The 18,634-nt window shown below is 38.1% G+C and overlaps 1 protein-coding gene across 3 annotated transcripts; it reads right to left on the bottom strand.

Moving 5' to 3' along the window:
• Nucleotides 1–108: 108 nt before the first annotated feature.
• Nucleotides 109–17,013, bottom strand: RAB5A (RAB5A, member RAS oncogene family). Of its 3 annotated transcripts, none has more exons than XM_053971567.1 (6): nt 16,782–17,013; nt 10,549–10,801; nt 7,094–7,245; nt 5,903–6,025; nt 3,983–4,076; nt 109–1,600 (listed from the first exon to the last, which is right to left on the bottom strand). In XM_053971567.1, the coding sequence occupies exons 2-6, from the start codon at nt 10,709–10,711 to the stop codon at nt 1,485–1,487; spliced, it is 648 nt and encodes a 215-aa protein (XP_053827542.1). In that variant the 5' UTR covers nt 10,712–10,801; nt 16,782–17,013; the 3' UTR covers nt 109–1,484. The 3 variants fall into 3 exon arrangements, with proteins under 3 accessions (XP_053827542.1, XP_053827550.1, XP_053827558.1); XM_053971575.1 differs by lacking the exon at nt 16,782–17,013 and adding an exon at nt 16,659–16,679; XM_053971583.1 differs by lacking the exon at nt 16,782–17,013 and adding an exon at nt 16,219–16,475.
• Nucleotides 17,014–18,634: the final 1,621 nt, after the last annotated feature.

Raw genomic sequence — 18,634 nt, 5'->3', positions numbered from 1 at the left:
TTATTGTAAGCATCTTAAATGCTGACCGATACAGTGAATCAGACTTGTCTGGAACTGTACAAATGTGATAAAACCTCCTGAAACTCTCAATAAGAACCAGTAATCAAAAATTTTTTAAACCACTTTATTCAAACCTGAGCACCTCAATATAAAACTAAACACTGGTGAACTGTCATTTTTCTTGCTAAACCCAGATTACTGCAAATTTAAAATCTGCACAAGTAAGTTTCTATCAGTTCAACATTTAAATAGACTAATTCATCTCTTCTGACACACTTTGTAGATTTCATATAATGAAAATAACTAAAAGAATTAGTGCAATATACTGGACTGATCAAAATAAAATGTACTTTGGAAAACAAAGTTGCGAAGTTCATTACTGACAGACAGCAGTATTTATGTTACAGATACAGGAGCATCATTTATTACTGTTCTAGCCATAAAGGAAGAACTCAGAACCCCCTTTGATTAGAGAGGAAAAAAATTAGCTTTAAGTAACTGTACATTCTGTATACCTTTAAGCAACTCTTAAATATTACAGAAAGTATTAAACAAATGTAGACTACAATGCAGAGTACCTATTTACAGTACATTAATATCCAAATTTAAAATCAAGTTGGATGTACATAGTCGTTAGTGCACTATTTATTTTTTCCTTAGGGGAAAAACAAACTGTAATGGCCAGCAATGATCAGAAACAAGAAAGAAGTCACAGACACCGAGTTTGTTGTGGTTTTACTTGAAGAGCTCTTACAGTTTGTAGAGGACAAAAAACCCCATATCCTAAGTTGCAAAGTTGAATTTACTGGTCTGTACCCTCTGAAGAGATTAGAAATGAAGTTAGACTTGATTCATCACTAATTCATTAAGATAACTAACTGGGTTGATATAATTTACATACAGTGTACCAACTAAAACTCCACTTTCCGGCAAGCATAGGATTTCTTAAAATTGTTAATGCAAGTATTATTTGTAATAAAATTATTAACCTATGGAATGTATAACTAAACAGTGGATACCTGCAGAAACAACTGGTTGCATCAATACTGCAAATAAGTTTAAGTAATTTTTAGACCCTGTTTCTAAGGAGGTTTTAAAGCACAATTGAGAATTATGAAAAGACCCAATTCTATTTATTATAACAGTGATCAGTATTGAGGCTACAGGAACTGGCCAATTAGGTCCACAGAAAGTAGTTCTTCTACACCCCTAATAATAACAACTGATTTTTAAAACCTTTCAGGTGAAGGAAGTTTATTCCACCTCCATCTCTCCTCTACTGCTGAAACATTACAGCCAGTGGTGAATACATGCATGTTAAAATTTTAGGTGAAAAGAAAACTCTGTATCATGAACTTGACTATTATCGTAAGTCTCTTCGCTGTTTGGAAGCTGTACTGGACCAGGTTAAGCACTCCAATTCCATGGTTATTAACAGTTAGGAAGCAGAAGAATATTCAGAACAGTTTAAAGCAACTGATCTTTTAGTTACTACAACATTGACTCTTGGGTGGTTGTGTGGGTTCAGTAAGGTCTACTCCTCTTCCTCTGGCAGAGCTGGCTCCTGCATTCTGTGGTTCATTCTTGGGCAATTTTTTTGCTGTAAGGTGAACAGGAAGTAAGAGTTAAACCTGAGATTTTACTAAGATTAAATCACCTGAGTAAACAGAACAACACATTATCGGCATATCAGTATACTCTATGTATAATCTGATTTGATTCGGTGCACTGGTAATGAAAAAAGTGAAGACACTTCTTAATGATTAGCTCCTTTATGATTTCCAGGAGTGAAATGCACTGGTAACTCGAGCAGTAAAATGTATCTGCACAGGTGTGCTATGCCAGTAAATGACGGTTCTTGTGGGAATCCACCCACACAGAACAGGCTTTAAGATCAAGATGTTAGTGCAAAAAGATACAGAAACATTGAAAAGGCACAAAACACAGAAAGAAATGGGTCAAACAGTTCCCAGATATCCAGCCAGAATAAGTGTTTGCAAACAACATATAAAATGGCCCTCAACACCACATCAAGCCACTCCTGTTTTTTTTTCAAGCTGTCTCTTCTCTCCAATTCTTATGAGTCAATTGACTGGTAATTTCTTTGTTGCCCTTGTAGCTACAAGGTTCCTCCTCAGTCTTAACACAAAAAACTAAGGGTTAAAGCTGTCACCCTTCTGAGCAGTAGCTTCTCCTAGATTTTTCACCATTAGAAAATTGCTAAGTTCTACACAAAAGGTCTTCCATAGGCCTATCTTACCAGGGCCCAACAACTACCCTTGTTCTATAGTTTGGCTGAATAGTTTCACTCCAAATTACTTATGTCAGTTTTTAAAAGAACTTTTTCTAAAATGAATGAAACACAGCCAAAAAAACCCGCATCAACATGTTGTGATACCAGATAACCTCAGGGTGCTGGGCAAAAGGGTGAGCCACTCTGAGGTCCTCTCCAACTTGGGCCGCTCTACAGTTCTGTGATAAAACCTAAGAATCCACACGGTACTAAGCTGCTGAGCCAGTACAAAGGGTCAATGCACCAGAAGAAAAATGTCTTCAGAGTAATGTTCTGGATTCTAGAACTGTATCTAGAACTGAATTAGCATTGGGATTTTTTAACTGGAAGTTCTGAATGAGTGCTAAAGCAGTCAATTTACAAGCAGCTGCAGCTTGTATCCAACAATTCCTTCAGCATTCTCATTTTTCATTTTCTCTCAGCTTTAAGATCATATTTATACATGGTCCTGAGGATTGCATCCATATTTTGCAGGCCATTCCAAATTACACGCAATACTTATAACCTCATCAGAAATTCCATTCAGAGTCTACTGCTGCACAGATCTTGTTCTGATGTACCGACAAAGCTGAATTTCACCCCACTGATGTAAAATTCTGACATGGCCAAAAACATTGTAGACAAAACACACAGTTACTAATTGGGCATTTTTTCCCTCAAATTTACATTGTAGGCTTCATTAAAATATGGAGGCAAGAATTATTGTTGATGTATCCAACTTAAAAAAACATCAGATTTTGGGGATTTTTTTTCAACAGGAAGCAACCTGCACCATTAAACGTAATTTTGAAATTTCACCAGAGTAGTACAATTTAGCATTTCTCTATCATTAAATGCAGACCTATCTTGAACATTTATGAGAAAAATATACTTTCCTGTCAGACACAGACAGTGTCTGTGTCTATCCCCCTTTATCAAGTATTTACAATTAATATGAAGCAAGTACTTTTTATAAAGTGTTGCTATACTGATAATTTAATTTGCATCTGCTGGAAGTTTGAAAGACACCACAAATTACCTCCTGCTCTCCTGGCTTGGAAAGCAGAAGATTAAGACCTCTTTCAAAACATTTAATTTTAACATCAATGACGTTTTTTGACAAAAAAGCAGGTTAGAGAGGTGCAACAGGCAAAGCAGATTAAGTGAGGTTATTTGATGCTATACATTACTACTACCTACTAGAAAAGCATCTACTATAAATTAAGGTTACTACTGAACAGATTAGTGGCCAGCCTAAAAATGAATTCTTTTTCCTCAGCTTTCAGAAGTTTATTAACAATTAAATACAATTCTGCGTATCAGTGGAACACAGAAGTTCTTGGTTTATACTTAGTACTACATTAGCACTCAGTAATATGTTACTAATATGTACTTAGTAATATGTTAGCATCTTTACAGAAATCCCTAAGATTATGTTAAGTTAAAAATATATGAGTAGATTTACTTTTCACTTGCAGTGTCCTTTACTTATAACTTGGACACCGAATTTAAGCACACATTGCCATCTTTGGCACAGCTTTTGGATTTCAGATAGTTGCTTAAATAAAATTAAACAAATGAAAGGGAGTAAGAACACTTCAATGCCAAAAAAAAATTTACACGAAAAACAGAGAGGTTAGGAGGATTGCCATGGTCTGAATCTCATGAAAACCATTCCCTTTAAAGTTCTCATTTTGTTCATAGACTCACCAATTGCCATGAATATTTCATTTACGTTCATAGATGTTTTGGCAGATGTCTCCATGAACAATAGGCTGTTGTCATCTGCATAAGCCTGTGCTTCCTGAAAATTATAACAAGAATACAGTACTTCATAAGAAAAAAAAAAAGAAAACTCATACAATCATTACACACTGTACTTTTAATTGCTACAAAGGAACAATCTCTACAGCATTTTGAAAGAAAGACAGTTTGTAGAAACACTCATCTGACAATGTTATATACCAGCTATGGTGAAGTTATTTCACCAATAAGTTCAACGACTAGAAGTGGAATCTTGAAGATCCCTACTAATCTTAAAAATATCCTGGTGGAAAAGTCTCAGGCAAAACTAAATAATAAATGAAAATATTTATGAAAGAGACAGCCCCAATGCAGAACATTAGCTCTGACAATAAGAACAAATAAGCTTCTGAAAGTGCCATCAAATGCCAGCAAGTCCATTATTACTCTGGAAAAAGGCAGTCTATGAATTATCTTGACTCTTTCAACCACTGAGGGAGATGGATCAGAAAAATTTTATTAACCTGATACAAATTCACAGTTACAGCAAATAAGTGGCATTCAGTATTTTACCATGTTACCTCCCTTTTCAGTATTAATTTTAATCTGATACACTGCTCTTAAGAACCTTACTATTTTTGCCACTTATTAGTCAATTCAGCTGAGAATCTCCAGCTTATGGTTATGTAACTGCCTTTGCATTCAATAAGAAATCTGTGAAAAAACTGAACTACAGAACTCCTATGATGATGAGAATAATCTACAGCACTCTATAATTAAGTGACATCGTCTAAGATCTATGTAATTTATACCTGAAACAACACATTAACAAATACTTAGAAATCTAATATGTGATTTGCAATGAGAAAGGCCTGTCAAGCCCACAAGGAGTCCATAAATAATCCACAGTAGCAAACCCCCTAACATTTGAAAAACATTGGGACTGTAATTGTTCGAAAAAATAGTACAGCTAGGTCTACTTTGGTAGTTAAATGTGATTACATTATTGACTGCAGTCATGCATGAACTTTTTGTTAAATGTAACTATTTTTCATAAAACGCCAAAGCCTCATGTTGACTGTCATGGAAGTATAAAATTAAAAAACTAGCAGAAAAACATCTAAACAACTGCTAACCTTATAATTCAATTCTCCATACTTACAAAAGGATTCATTAATATATGCAGCTGTATCTCACTGATCCCAAACAGATTAAAAACTGTAAATTACTGTCTAATAAATACTATCTTAATTCAAATTCACTCAATCATGAATGGACCAAAACTACCTGCAGTTAGTTTAATTCAGCTTAAAGGCCATTTTCTGATGACTTGATTAAACTTTCTAGAAGATAAAATACACCAGTGAGAGCACAGATGTAATCACTAAATCAAAAGAAATGCCATGAAAAGCTCAATTAAAATTTCAACATTGCTTCAACAGTACAGCCTAAGCAAGTTAGACACATCAATCAGCTTTGTATCATATGATAATCAAAATTCTCTGGCTGACAAGGCAGACAGAACAGTTTGCACTGAGTTACCGCTATCTTATCCACTGAAACTCTAGTTACCGGTAATTTTGGGTAGAAAACAGAAAGAGGTCACATCAAAGAACAGATACTCAATTAGCCTTAAAGATACACAAATAAATTAATTATTCCTCAAAGTCAAATTAATTATTCCAAAAAGCCTAATCCTCCATATTACTTGTACAGAAATAGGTTTTTCGGTAGCATGTATAATTTAATTAGTCTCAGTTGACATTTATATTTAACAACATGACCTCCATAATAACTAGCTAGGCTATGTATATAAGCTCCCCATAGGTTTATTTACTATCTATTCAAACAAAATGCATTTTCTATGAACAAAAATTATGTACATACCTGGAAATCCACAGCTCTTTTGTTAGCTAGATCAGCTTTGTTTCCTGCTAAAGCTATTACAATGTTAGGACTTGCTTGTCGCTGAAGTTCTTTGACCCAATTTTTCGCTCTGGCAAAGGACTCCTGTTAATGATTATAAATGATGCAACTGAGTTTTATCATCCTTTTGTACTCACCTATTATCCCCATCTCTGTTATCTACACTTCAAGCACAAAATGCCAATGCAAGGCTGCTACCCTAGTCCAAAGGCATGCTCCAAATTGCCAACTGAGCTTTTAAAATGAAACATTCCTACCTTAGTTCTCAACTGTGCTTAGCTGGGATAATGCTGAAGTAAATAGGTAGGAAGATCTTTGTGTAGACAGAGTAAGGAAAGAAGTGGTTAAGAGAGAAAACAGCAATTTCAGTTTCTCTGGAAGATTCAAGTGTATGAACAGCTACATTGAAAAGGCCTCAAAATTACTTTTTAATTACTGAGCACTGTTCATTATGGTGCGTGATTTCTGTGTTTTTTTGGGAGTTTTGGGTTTTAAGTCTAATTTTATCAGAAACTAGTGAAGCTTATCTCATCCAAGTTCAAATAAAAAGAAATCTAATGACCTTAGGTTTTGGTCTCAATAGATTGTGCTACCTTTCCAATCCTTAATCAAAATTTACAAAAATACAGTATTAAAATAATGTCTTCACTATCAGAAATAAAGGTGCCACCAGCAATGCGATGACAGTAACAGCTCAAACTCCATGAACTGATTTAAGGGTGGGTTAGAAACACTTTTACAAGAGGATTTTTCCTCTTCCTTTCCCTCTTTTTATTACAAAAAAAACCCACCCCAAAACAAACATAAACAAAAAAAACCAAACCAAAAGTCAACAACAAAACCCCCAAAACCAACAACAAACAGAAACCCAACTCTAGAAACAGTCTTTTAGCCAGAAAAGTTTAGAGACACAAATTGAAATTACACAGTGCGGTATGAAATGAGCAATCTGGCCCAGGAGAAGGCATCCCTGCCCATGGCAGGAGTGTTGAACTAGATGACCTTTAAAGGCTTCTTCCCATCCAAACCATTCTATGATTCTACAAAATTATTGATTTACACAAGTCAGTGAGAAAAAAATAAGTAAAGATCAGTGCAAGACTGATAACTTCCAAATCCCCCTTGTGCATCCCTACCTAATCCAGTACTTACCTCATTTGTAATGTCGTATACCACTATAGCTGCTTGTGCTCCTCTGTAGTACATGGGTGCTAAACTGTGGTACCGCTCTTGCCCAGCTGTATCCCAAATTTCAAATTTTACCGTTGTATCATCCAGACATACAGTCTGGGTTAGAAAAGCAGCTACAAAAAAGACAGAGGTGCTGAAACCAGAAGTTTGCTTGTATCTCTATATTCATATATAGTTATGCTCACAGAGATGCAAAACATTTCAAGCCTACTATTTAAATACAACAAGTTTGATGCAAGCATTAGCTGACAGTCTGTGACTCTGATGAACACAGAGAAGTTATTTAAACAACTGGATTTTCTCAAGTTAAACATAAGAAAGCAAAAATTGGAAAGAATTCCCGTTTTCATTATAGTGAATCTGAGTAACCATAAGCCTTCTCTTCCAGCCTCTAGACACAGTCTGTTGAAGCAGGATGTATACTAGAGTACCAGTAACAGCATCCCATCATGCTATAATACAACAGTTCAGATATTTTAATTCTACGCATTTATATTACTTGAATAGCATCTTCAAAGTTTGATTTTCAGCTCCTAACAACTTCACCTTAGCTAAAAGGCCTGGAGGAAAGAAGCACTTCTTGTAAGTTCTTGTTCTCAAAGCAGCTGTATTTTTGACTTTGCAAGTGATCTCAAGAATTAATTTCAGCACAATTTCAACAGCCTGCAGTTTCAGGGAAATTTGCAGCCATTGCTACTACAGCTGAACACATTACCATAAATAATGGTCTTCCAGTTACAGAAAATACTAACTCATTCCAAGTCCTCAAACAGTTACTACTAGTAAAAGTTTTACATTCAGATTAAGGTACAATCAGAAGTATGGAGGTAAGTGCCCACAGCACAGAAACCAGTATTAAAAACTAAACTAAGGAAAGCTCACTACTTAGGTGAAGCAGGAACTGTGATCACTAGGCACACTGATGGACTGTGGCCAATTTAAATCAAATGTCTGAAGAGACACTGACCCATAACACTTGCATACCTGGGATTTCATCTTGTCCTACATACTCTGCGACATCATAGTGTATGAATCATTCCAAAACTGCTCTAACCTTCAACTCAACTCATTACAGAAACCAAAATGAAGCCAATCTTGCTCTGTAAAGGACATTGTAACTAGCATACAGAAATGTCCCTGTCTCAGCTGTAAGCAGCAGCTGCATGGTACTTAGCTGCTGGCTGGGGTTAAACCATGACCAGAAGCTGACTCCTTAAGTGGTCAGGTGCTCCTGCTTCAGGGGTATTAGCATCCATCACAGATGAGCAGGCAGGCTGGAGAAGGTAAAAGCTTTGATGTTCCAATGTTAAATCAACATAAATCTCTCTAAATGCTACACATCCGAACACTGGTAGAACAGGCTCCACTTGGCAGCTCCCTAAGCAGCCCAGAACCAAAACAGAGTGGAAAAACACCATACATCCTGCACTAAACTAAGGGCTTCCTCCCCAGAACCAGCTCAATATTATATTTCTCCAAGGCAGAGACAAGATATTAAGCAAGCTGATTTTCAAGTTCTCACTACACTACATAAATGAACGTATGTACTTGGAAAGAGAATTAAACAAGAAGTTTATTTTTTTCAATCCTCTTGTTTTTGTCAAAAATAACATTTCAACCACTTTAAAATGCCACTTAATTTCTGCAAAAAAGATAACTTTCTTTGACCTTGCCAAGGCCATAGTAAATTGACAATTAATCATCTGTTAATTATCTGAATGTCTATAATCTTTGACAGCCATACTTTTGTCTTAAGCAACTAACAGGCCTGGATACAGTCTGAAGTGGCAAAACCACACCAACACCATCCAACATGTCTGCCTTTAACTGCACTCCCTTTCAGATGTTTTTATCCAGATTCACAATGCACATAAGCCTCTCTTTGTTAAAAGGCCCTTCTGTATACAAAGAAAATTATGCCTTAGGCAACTACAAGCCACAGAGTTAGACAGCTTTCTCTATAGAAAACTTTTCTGAATCCCAACATTGCTGCATGTAATAGCTCTCAGTTGTATTATACAGAATTTCCTTGTTTCTATTTGATAGAGAAGAGGCACAAGTTAACACAGATTACACTAAACCTTACATATCTGAACTTGAACTTGGTCTCTTGTTTAACCTTTGTTTAGATTTTGAACAGTGTAAGAGGGTTTCAGTTATTCCAAACACTAAAACAAGAAAAAACTAAATGGAGGTTAAATGAATTTGAGATCACTGAAATCAACAATGAATTTGACTTAATTTTAACTGTTTTTTTAAACTAAAAACCTTGTTGATATTGGAAAGTTAATTCACAACACATATTTGAGAATGCTCCCTGTATTACCAAGCAGCTGCTTATCAGAGCATACAGAAACTTTCATACCAACACCTATCCTCAAGCCATGACAAAATGCACAAAGCCAAAAGTGTGCATTAGTAAGATTGCTAAAGTAGAAAATATGTGGTTGTCTATTTATGCTGGCAGATAGAAAAAATACATTTAACAGCTAGAAATAGGGCAAAAGAAGAATGTAATGATATTCAGCTTGTATTTATTTTTGTAAGCTTTCCAGCGTTTTTACATTTCAACAACTGTTGGTGTGTGAAGACATACAGACCACTGAAAGGCCTTCACATAAATATTACAATGGAACAGGCTGAGTCAGGCTGACTCAAGCTGCAACAGCAACTACTGGAGAGTATTTACCAATTCACAAAATCCATACTTTGTAAAGTCTGCATGCTGTTAGGTAGTTTTAGGATACGTTTAAATTTATCCAAGGAGGAATAAAGCTCAAAGCACAAACAATTCCAAAATACAATATAATTTAAGAAATCTGCCAAGGGGAAGAGTGTGTTAAAATCTGTTTAAAAGTTAAACAGATTTTTTAAAATTCTGGTAGCCAGTACCTGTTTAGTTTGAAATCACAAAATGGAAAAACACCACAATAAATTCTGTGATTACTAACAGAAATATTTCCAGAAATATTCTCCAAAGTTCTCCAAAATCAAAGTCAGAATGCATAAGAGACAAACACAAGCTTTATGGAAGATGCAATGCTATGTTTTTTTTTCACAGAAATTAGCTTTTACTTTCATAGAAGCTTGTAATTCTTACTAAGCAGTTATTTCATACATTAAGCATGCAGCACATTTAAAAGAGCCACACACCCACTTACAAACAAAATGTAACATTTAGCCCGGGTTTCAAAACTATGCAGTTCAAGAACACATTTACTACCTCCACTTGTTTAACTCAGAAATTATGTTTGTGTTTAACTCAGAAAGTTATAGTTCTCAATTACAGACACAGGACTCAGATTTGATCCTTGCTGTCAGTGACCCACTCTAGAAATGCTGTTACATTAAAGATTTTCAAGGGCAAGGACAATATAAACACAACACGAAACAAACTAACAGGGTAGTTTTCTCACCTCCAATCGTACTTTCTTGAAATTCATGAAACTGTCCTTTTACAAAACGAAGCACCAAACTTGATTTGCCAACTGCAGACTCTCCTAAAAGTACTAGTTTGAATTGGCAAATTTTATTTCCAGCATTTGGCCCGTTGGGCCTTGTTGCTCCTCGATTAGCCATGTCCAAATTTGAAAGCAGTCCTTTGTTTCAATAGCTTTTGAAATCAAGTTCCACTGAGATCTGAATCCTGGTTCTTCTGCCAGTAACAACCTATTTTGTGAAAAGACAGTGGGTGCATTAGATTTAGAAACCAAGTAAGAAAAGCCTCATTCACCAATGCAGTATAATATACGTTACTTCACCTAGTATTTACCAAAGTCAACAGTCCAGGCTACAAGTACCATCATTGGTAAGTTGCTAATGTATCATAAATTCTAGCTATAGCTGACAAGTTATCTTCTTCAACACCTCATCTTCCCATCACAGCTTCAAATTAGCACATTAAAATCCAATCATGCTGCTTCTTGCGAGACCTCAGTCTCCGGTTATTTCTTAACAAATCAAGATTGATGTCTAACACAATAGATTCAGACTTTCAAATTGCCAGTAAAATAACAAATGACAAGCAGGAATAACTTTTCATAATTATGCTATTGCAATATTCCAAAGTCTTGAGCACTGCTCAAGGATGCTAAAAAACTGAGCAATTTGGGAAAACTCAAATACCACAGTACCTTCTTTTCAAGTGTAGTTCATCAATTCACTTCTATCCCATCTATCAAACACAATTTCCTTACATACAAGTATGGATCTTCACACACAAACTATTAATACTCTCTCTAATTAACAACTGTACTGAGAAGCAAAAGTGAAGCCTTCCATATGAAAACCAATTGACCAGTAAGAATTCCAGACCACTTTGCACAATCACCAGAGAAGTACCATACGATGATAAATTTCTATTTCCAATACTTACACGTATCCTAGACCAGTATTAACAACAGAGATTTTGGCAAAAACAAGTATGAACAGCGTATTGCTTAGTCTGCTTACGCTTCTTTCCAGCTGCTTAAAAAAACCCCCACCCACAGTACTTATATAGAAAGGGAAGCCTTTACACTCTGCTGGTACTACTTCTGACCCTAATATTTATGCTTTTACACACTTAACAGTAGATACAAAACAAAAGACCTCTCAAAATTAGTTCATAATGTTGTCCTATTCCAGCTGATCATTTATCTGAATTAAGCAGACTTTGCAGGGATACAGGTTTTCTAACATCTAGGATGCGAGTTAGGTTAGAGTACATGCTCCTGGTGCAAAAAATGGCTTTAATTAATATATTGCAAAAAAGTAAGCAAACATAATACTTCCTGTTCATTATTCATTGTGATAAAGCAACTACATTTTAAACCAAGCAGTAGTCTTTAGCCATCTTTCTATTTCAAACCCCTCAGCATATAGATTAGGCACTTGAGCATTTCAAGTTTGCTACAGGCCTAGCTCAGATGCTAAGCCCACCTTCTCCTTCCTAACTCTGCCCTTCCCTCAACCCAAGTCCTGAAGAACCTTCTTTCCTGGAAAGTACTTCAGCAGTCTAGTAGAACCCTACCCTTCAGTAAGATACTCCCTCTTACAAACTAATATTCATGGAGCAAATGAGAACAACAATCTTAGCATTATTTACGGAAAAACATAACAGCTGAAAAACAGATACTTCACTTCTCATTGTAAACAGAATATAGGTCTTAAAAAATATTTTCAGCATCTTAGAGGCATTTTTATTTGCTCATGTTCCTCCTTTTCTCATATCGATCAAAATAATTTACCTTCTTTGAGGTAGGATATAACAACTTTGCATTCTGTCCCGAGTTTGTGTTCCATTTGACTATTACATCACACTTAAAAATATGTATTTTTTAAATTTCAGTTGTACAACATAGTCTATCAACTATTACCTTTTAGCTATATATTCTTAGAAACATGTGAAAGCATTCCACAATGAAAGGATGAAGGAAAAAAGCCCCTGCAAATCCTACCATAGTTGTTATTAACTACCACATTAATTCTATACTACAATTCTTATTCATTAAACTAATTTTGGTGAAGTATTTCAGAATACAGGAATGGATCCAGTTATTTTAAAAATACCAGACCTTTCATCCTTACATCATAAGCAGTGATTTTGCACTATCAGTGTGTTGGTTCTCAGGCAAGACTCTTCTCCCCTCCATGCTGTGGAAATATGCTTCAGAAGTTGTGGAGTGATTTGGATAAAAATGGATCAGTGACAACAGTTAATTTCTCCCTAATTGTACTACAATATAGAATGCAGCAAGGCATAACCAAAATATAGGTGTTTCAGAATACTGTTAGCCATTTGTTTATCTTTTCTTTTGGAAAAGTAATGAAGACTTTAAAATGAAAAAAATCCCATCTGTTTGCTGTAGCATTACAGTGTGTTTGGACAACCATGAAATAATATAAAACACTTTAATCTTAATATGCCCCTTATTTTTCCAGACTCTGCAGCATTCAAAGAAACATAAGGACAACATCCAATGACTGTGTGACTTAGTACTCCTGGGAGCAAGTGACTTCTAGATGACTTCTAGACACAGTGAGGAAATCAAGCCACTGCACAAGTTACTCCCTATGACTGCTTTTTTGCTTGCTGTTTCCCATACTGAGAGCAAAAGGAGGTATGAGAAAAAAATATTTAACTTGCATAATATTTATCAATTTCACCTGAGCATTTACGGCTGGTTGTTATTTCAGATTTTTATCACTCACAAAACAGTAATTACTAACCCCTGCAAAACTACTTCAGAACACAAAGCTGATATAGGTTGTGAATAAAAATATCTAGTTCAATTTTTATAGATGCCCAAGCTACAGAAGCTGTAGTTATCAGAGAACTTTAAAGTTTACATTCTTACAGCATCCCTCCCCTGAAATCATTCTAGACAGTCAGATACCATGTACAAAAATAACCATCTCTCAAGCTGATAGCAGACCACAGTACCTGATAGGAAGGCCATCTAAGAAACATACTGCAAACCTCATTCATTCAACAGTCACTTCAATACATCTAATAAATTAATAATGAAACCTACTAGTCATACCACCCACTTTTCAACAGCTCAGGATAAAAGAAAATGCAAGACTGAAAACCTGATAGAGCACATCCAGATGATTGTGACATATTAATAAAAGTCACTAACACCTTCTCTAAGTGTATATGGAAATCATCATCTTTTGAAGTTTCAGATGACACCAAAACTCTGTAGTTGAATTTCACAACATGGCAGCATACACAAAAAGCAAGGGAAGTACCTGCTTAATCTGAAGAGAAGCAGTACTGTGGTTTGACACAGCTACTGCAGAATGGTTTTGGGTTGTTCTTTTCACATCTGTGAGCTGAGCACACAGTGCCTCACAAAGATTCAGAAGAAGTTTTCAATGCTACAGTCCCCCATGCACACTCCAAGTCTCGGGTCGCATCGTTCTACTACTTCTCTAATTCATCAGTAAAATACAAACCTGGAGAGCCTGGGAGGAATAGTACATTCAGTACCCTACACATACACTGCAAACTCAGCTCTGGAGAAAACTTCCTGGGAAAAAATCCACTAATATGGCTCCCCTTCTCCTCCCCTTCCAATTTTGTATGCAATGTAATCAATACGTTTGGACTATGTAAAGGAAGAAAACCCGGGTAAGACATTTTCATTCACCTACACAAAGGCAAGTACACAACTGTTTGACTTGAAACAAGCTCTTAAACTGATACATATGGGAGTTATGGGAGTGATCTACTAATATAAAAATCTGCTAAAGAAAACACTTTATGTGGGAAATGGATTTGTAGAGTTCTTAGGGTTTGACAGAAGGGTTTTCTTTGGAGAAACAGAACTATGAAAGATGCATTGTATTGGGACCCACGAGGGGTAGTTTTAGATGATTGGCTTTAAGGGAGCCTCCGCATGGCATGGCAAAAATCTGACAGGCCAAGAAACACTTATGGTGTATTATAATTAGGAAATAGTCAGCTTCTGATTGTGATGGCGTGTATTATAATATCTGTATTGTCTCACCCTTTTTGTGAGACTGAAAATGGAATGAAAGTTTTTAAAATGCCTCTCAGTTGCCCCATCTCTGGGTCAGGAAAAGGGTATTGTCCAACAAATATAAAATTTTTTGAGATAGATGGCTTCACATGGATGGAAATGAGGGAGATTTTCTTACTTTTATGGAGTTTAACATAAAAACTCAATTTTGCAGTCTTGGGCAGTACAAATACATAGGTTACTCTGCTAAGCAGGAACTTTCCCTCTTCTGAATGTCCCCCCAATGACAGAGCAGGTCCATGCTGAAATGCCAGAACACAAAGCCTGGAGTATATTATTAGCTAAGTAGTCCTGGTAATTCCACCAACTAATTTACTGTATGCTGGGTATTCTCCTCACTCCAGAAGAGAAATTTGTATGCTGTTGGATAGTCTGAGTTTTATTTATTAAAGAGTACTAAGTATTTTAACAGATCAAACACAAATCTTATTATGCTTGAGTCTCTGTACAAAATATGAATAGTCCCAGCCAACACCTACAAACTCTTAATTTAATGGCATAATTCAGTCACTGGACTATTTTCAACCACAAGACAGCTAATACAGAAGTATCAAAGTAACACTGGTGACAAAAGCCAGCCTACTGAAGAGATTAAGACACTGAGCACTGTTCCTACAACTAACGTGATTAAGTGTATTATCAAACAGAATGGCCACATGAAAAAATTCACGATAAATTTAAAACTGGAACATTCCACCACTTTTGTAGCTCCTAGCAAACAACACTGTTTCTTACTAATAAACTTTTGTATGCTGCATAACGGATATAGAGCATACAATGCTGAGGCTGCAACTATTATCTACTTTAAATTTCTTCATACTGGACTTTCTTGAATGTTTTAAAAGTCATTAACTAAAAAGCCTTATATATTAGCCACTTCTACTAACTGAATTTTCCTTCCAGGTTCAGCAGAATTAGTGTGATACCTTACTGCAGTGTTCAAGACAGTGACAACCAGCAAAATGCTTGTCATATGTCAGCCAGTTTATATTGAAACATAATTAGACTGTAAGTCAAACAAGTGCATCAACAAAGTTGCTGCAAAAAAATCATAGCCCTACAATTAAAAGTAATAGCCATCTCAAAAGCTCATCTGAATGATGAATGGTACCAATTGCTTTCAGATAAACTGGTTTATCATACAGGAAATGTAAGTGATGACTACAATACCATTGTCTCTAGCTAGCTCACTTCAGCCAACATCTACCTCTTCCTGACATTTCTCATTATGGAAGAACAATACCTACATGCAATCTGTAGGTAAGCATGACTATAACTCTGAACAGACACTATAAAACTGGAAAAAATAAAAAATACTACCATTTTTACTTTGCCAGAACGTTACAAGAAAGAAACAGACTAATTTCAGCTGCTTAATTAGCTGTTTAGCCTCGCATTACCATCCTCAAATTCTTAAAGAGGTATAAGATAGAAAAAAAAAAATCATTAAAAATACCGAGGGCCAAACATGGCCCTGTTTGGAACATTTTGATAGTTCTTATGCAATTCAGCTCTTCTCTAAAACATAAAAAGCTTAAGTTTGTTCCTCCACCCTACCCCAGCTTTGTGTCTAGTTCCAATTCCGTGCGATGCAGAAGATACCCAGCATACTAGGCCTCTGGCGATCCCCCCGATGGCGACGCATTGTCGGGAGCATTTTACTTCCCACCTAGTTCACCGTCCTTCTTCCAGACGCAAGCGAAAGGGAAAGCGAGGGACCCATCACCCAACCTCCCCTTCCATATCTCACAAGCAACTCGAGGGGCACAGCCCTCACGGCCGGCCCCAGGCAGCGATACCTCTCTGCAGGAGCGCCCGCACGCAGGGGAGGATCCCCGCTCTCCCGGGCCCAGCCCCTCCAACCCCCGCCGCCACCTCCCCTCCCCCGCGGCTCCCTTCCAGGCACAGGAATAAGGGGAAGTGGGAAAACCGGGGGCGCCATTTTGAGCCGGGAAGGGAGAGAGCAGCGTCCCCTCTCCGCACGCCGGGCTGCCCACCTCGGCCACCCGTACCGCGGCACGACGCTCCCGCAGCGCCGGGGGAGCGGCTGCCGGCAGCAGCCCGGACAAGGCTCGTCTCGCCGCCGCCGGAGCCCCCCCGCGCCGCCACCGCCTCCTCACCTGGCCGGGGTGGGGGAGCCGGGGCGGCGGCGCAGCGATGTCCGTCCGTCGGGCGCGTCGGTCGGGGCTGGCGGGCGCGCCGGGGCAGGGTGGGCGGAGGAGGGGTAAAAGGGGAGGCGGCTCCTCGGTGGGGGCGAGGGGCGGGGGCGCAGCCGTGCCTCACCCAGCCCCGCCGCCGACTTCCGCCGCCGCCTCTGCCCCGACCAAAACACACTCACACACACACAACACGCACTTCCGCCGCTGCCACGTCACGCCCGTACGCGCCGTGCCCTTCCGGTTCGCCCGCGCCAGTGGTCACGTGGCTCCCTTTCTTTCCCCGCTTTTCCCTTCTCCTTTTGTTCCCGCTCCCTTCCTCTTGCCGGCCGCTCCCACGGCGGCCGAGCCGCACTGGGCTGTAGGGTGTTCCCTATCTCCCGCTTCTCCCCAGCGCCCGGGAGAAGAGTCCCTGGGAGCGACCCGCGCGTTTTCCATCTTCCATTTACGGTGGGGGTGGTGAGGCACTAGAATGGGTTGCTCAGGGAAGTTCAGGATGCCCCATCCCTGGCAGTTTTCAAGGCCAGGCTGGGTGGGGCTCTGAGCAACCTGCTGGAGTAGGAGGTGTCCCTGCTCAAGGCAGGGGAGTTGAGACAGGATGATCTTTAAGGTTCCTCTCACCCCAAACTATTCTCTGATTCTCCGCTGCATTGCAGCCTGGGGAGGCCACTGAGGAGCGCGGGATGGGAGCTGGGTATCACACACACAGACAAGTCCTGGTTTAATCCTTCAAAAGATCCAGTTCCTAAAGCTATTAGTCAAATGAGTTGAAAGGAGGAACTACATAGGAAAACCTGAATTGCCATCGGGAATTTGCCTTTTTTGAAGAGTCACTGATAAAGCCCAGAACAAGTCTTGATTGCTTCATAGCACAAAGCATGACCTTGTGAGAGAGCAGCTTAAAGGCCAGTTGGCCACAGGCTGTAAGTGCATCGTAGGGAAACAGAACAATCACGATAAGTGTTTCTTCAGTATAGCAGCTTTAACAAGGTCTAAGAGTTGGCATTTTAAAGAAACAAACAAATAAACAGGTAAGACATTTAGTAAGTGTATCAATAATAGTATTTGGTAATTGGTACAATTTAATGAAGATTGTTTAGATACTCCATCACAGGAAATAATCAAGTTGATGTTGTTGCATTCTCAAAATATATTTTTTTATTTCAACCACATATATTTAGATGAAGCAAAAATCAAGTTATGTAAAGCCTGTGGTCAGTGTTATGCTACTTTCCCCTTCCTTAGTATCACATATAAATACTTGAACATACTGAAGTGAATGGAGTGAAAACAGATTGTTTTTTTAGTCTTCATCAGTTCTTCTTTTCCATACACTTTTCCATTGGTACCTGTTTGGTCTCAATTTCCCCTTTCTACTTTACTAAGTTGATCACTTACGTAAGTGCTTTGTGAAAGGCCAATATGTAACTTAAAAAAAAAAAATATAGTCTTTGTATTCACCAGTGATGTAGAATGCCAGACTAGCTCCAGAGAAACATGTTTGTTTAAGTAAAGTATACAAACTTTTTTGAGCTGTGAGTTTGCTAAATGTTTGTAAGAGTTGTCCTTTAAATCATGTAATCATGCCCTAATACGCTGCTTATTTGCCATAACCCTCTGACTGGTCTCAATATGTTCAACTGGATTGCAGGATTTGCTGAGCAAACAGCAGATTCCTGATAACCAAATGTGTTTACTACACACTTGACATGCATGCATTGCAGCACCAGACAGCATCCAGTCAACCTGGCAGCTGCTCACTCACTCACTCACTCACTCACTCATTCACCCCCCTGCAGTAAGACAGAGAACACAAC

The sequence above is a fragment of the Vidua macroura genome, chromosome 1 (genome assembly GCF_024509145.1).
Source record: "Vidua macroura isolate BioBank_ID:100142 chromosome 1, ASM2450914v1, whole genome shotgun sequence".
Classification (NCBI taxonomy): domain Eukaryota; kingdom Metazoa; phylum Chordata; class Aves; order Passeriformes; family Viduidae; genus Vidua; species Vidua macroura.
Note: the sequence above shows the minus strand (reverse complement) of the source record. Positions and strands in the feature narration are given on the sequence as shown.

Bases quoted from the DNA above. Each gene is read 5' to 3' on its own strand.
- RAB5A (XM_053971567.1), bottom strand. From the start codon at position 10,711: ATGGCTAATCGAGGAGCAACAAGGCCCAACGGGCCAAATGCTGGAAAT. The intron at 7,246-10,548 runs GTGAGAAAACTA...TCTTTTTTGTAG, and splicing joins TCAAGAAAGTACGATTGGAG to CTGCTTTTCTAACCCAGACT. The intron at 6,026-7,093 runs GTAAGTACTGGA...AATCATTAACAG, and splicing joins TATACGACATTACAAATGAG to GAGTCCTTTGCCAGAGCGAA.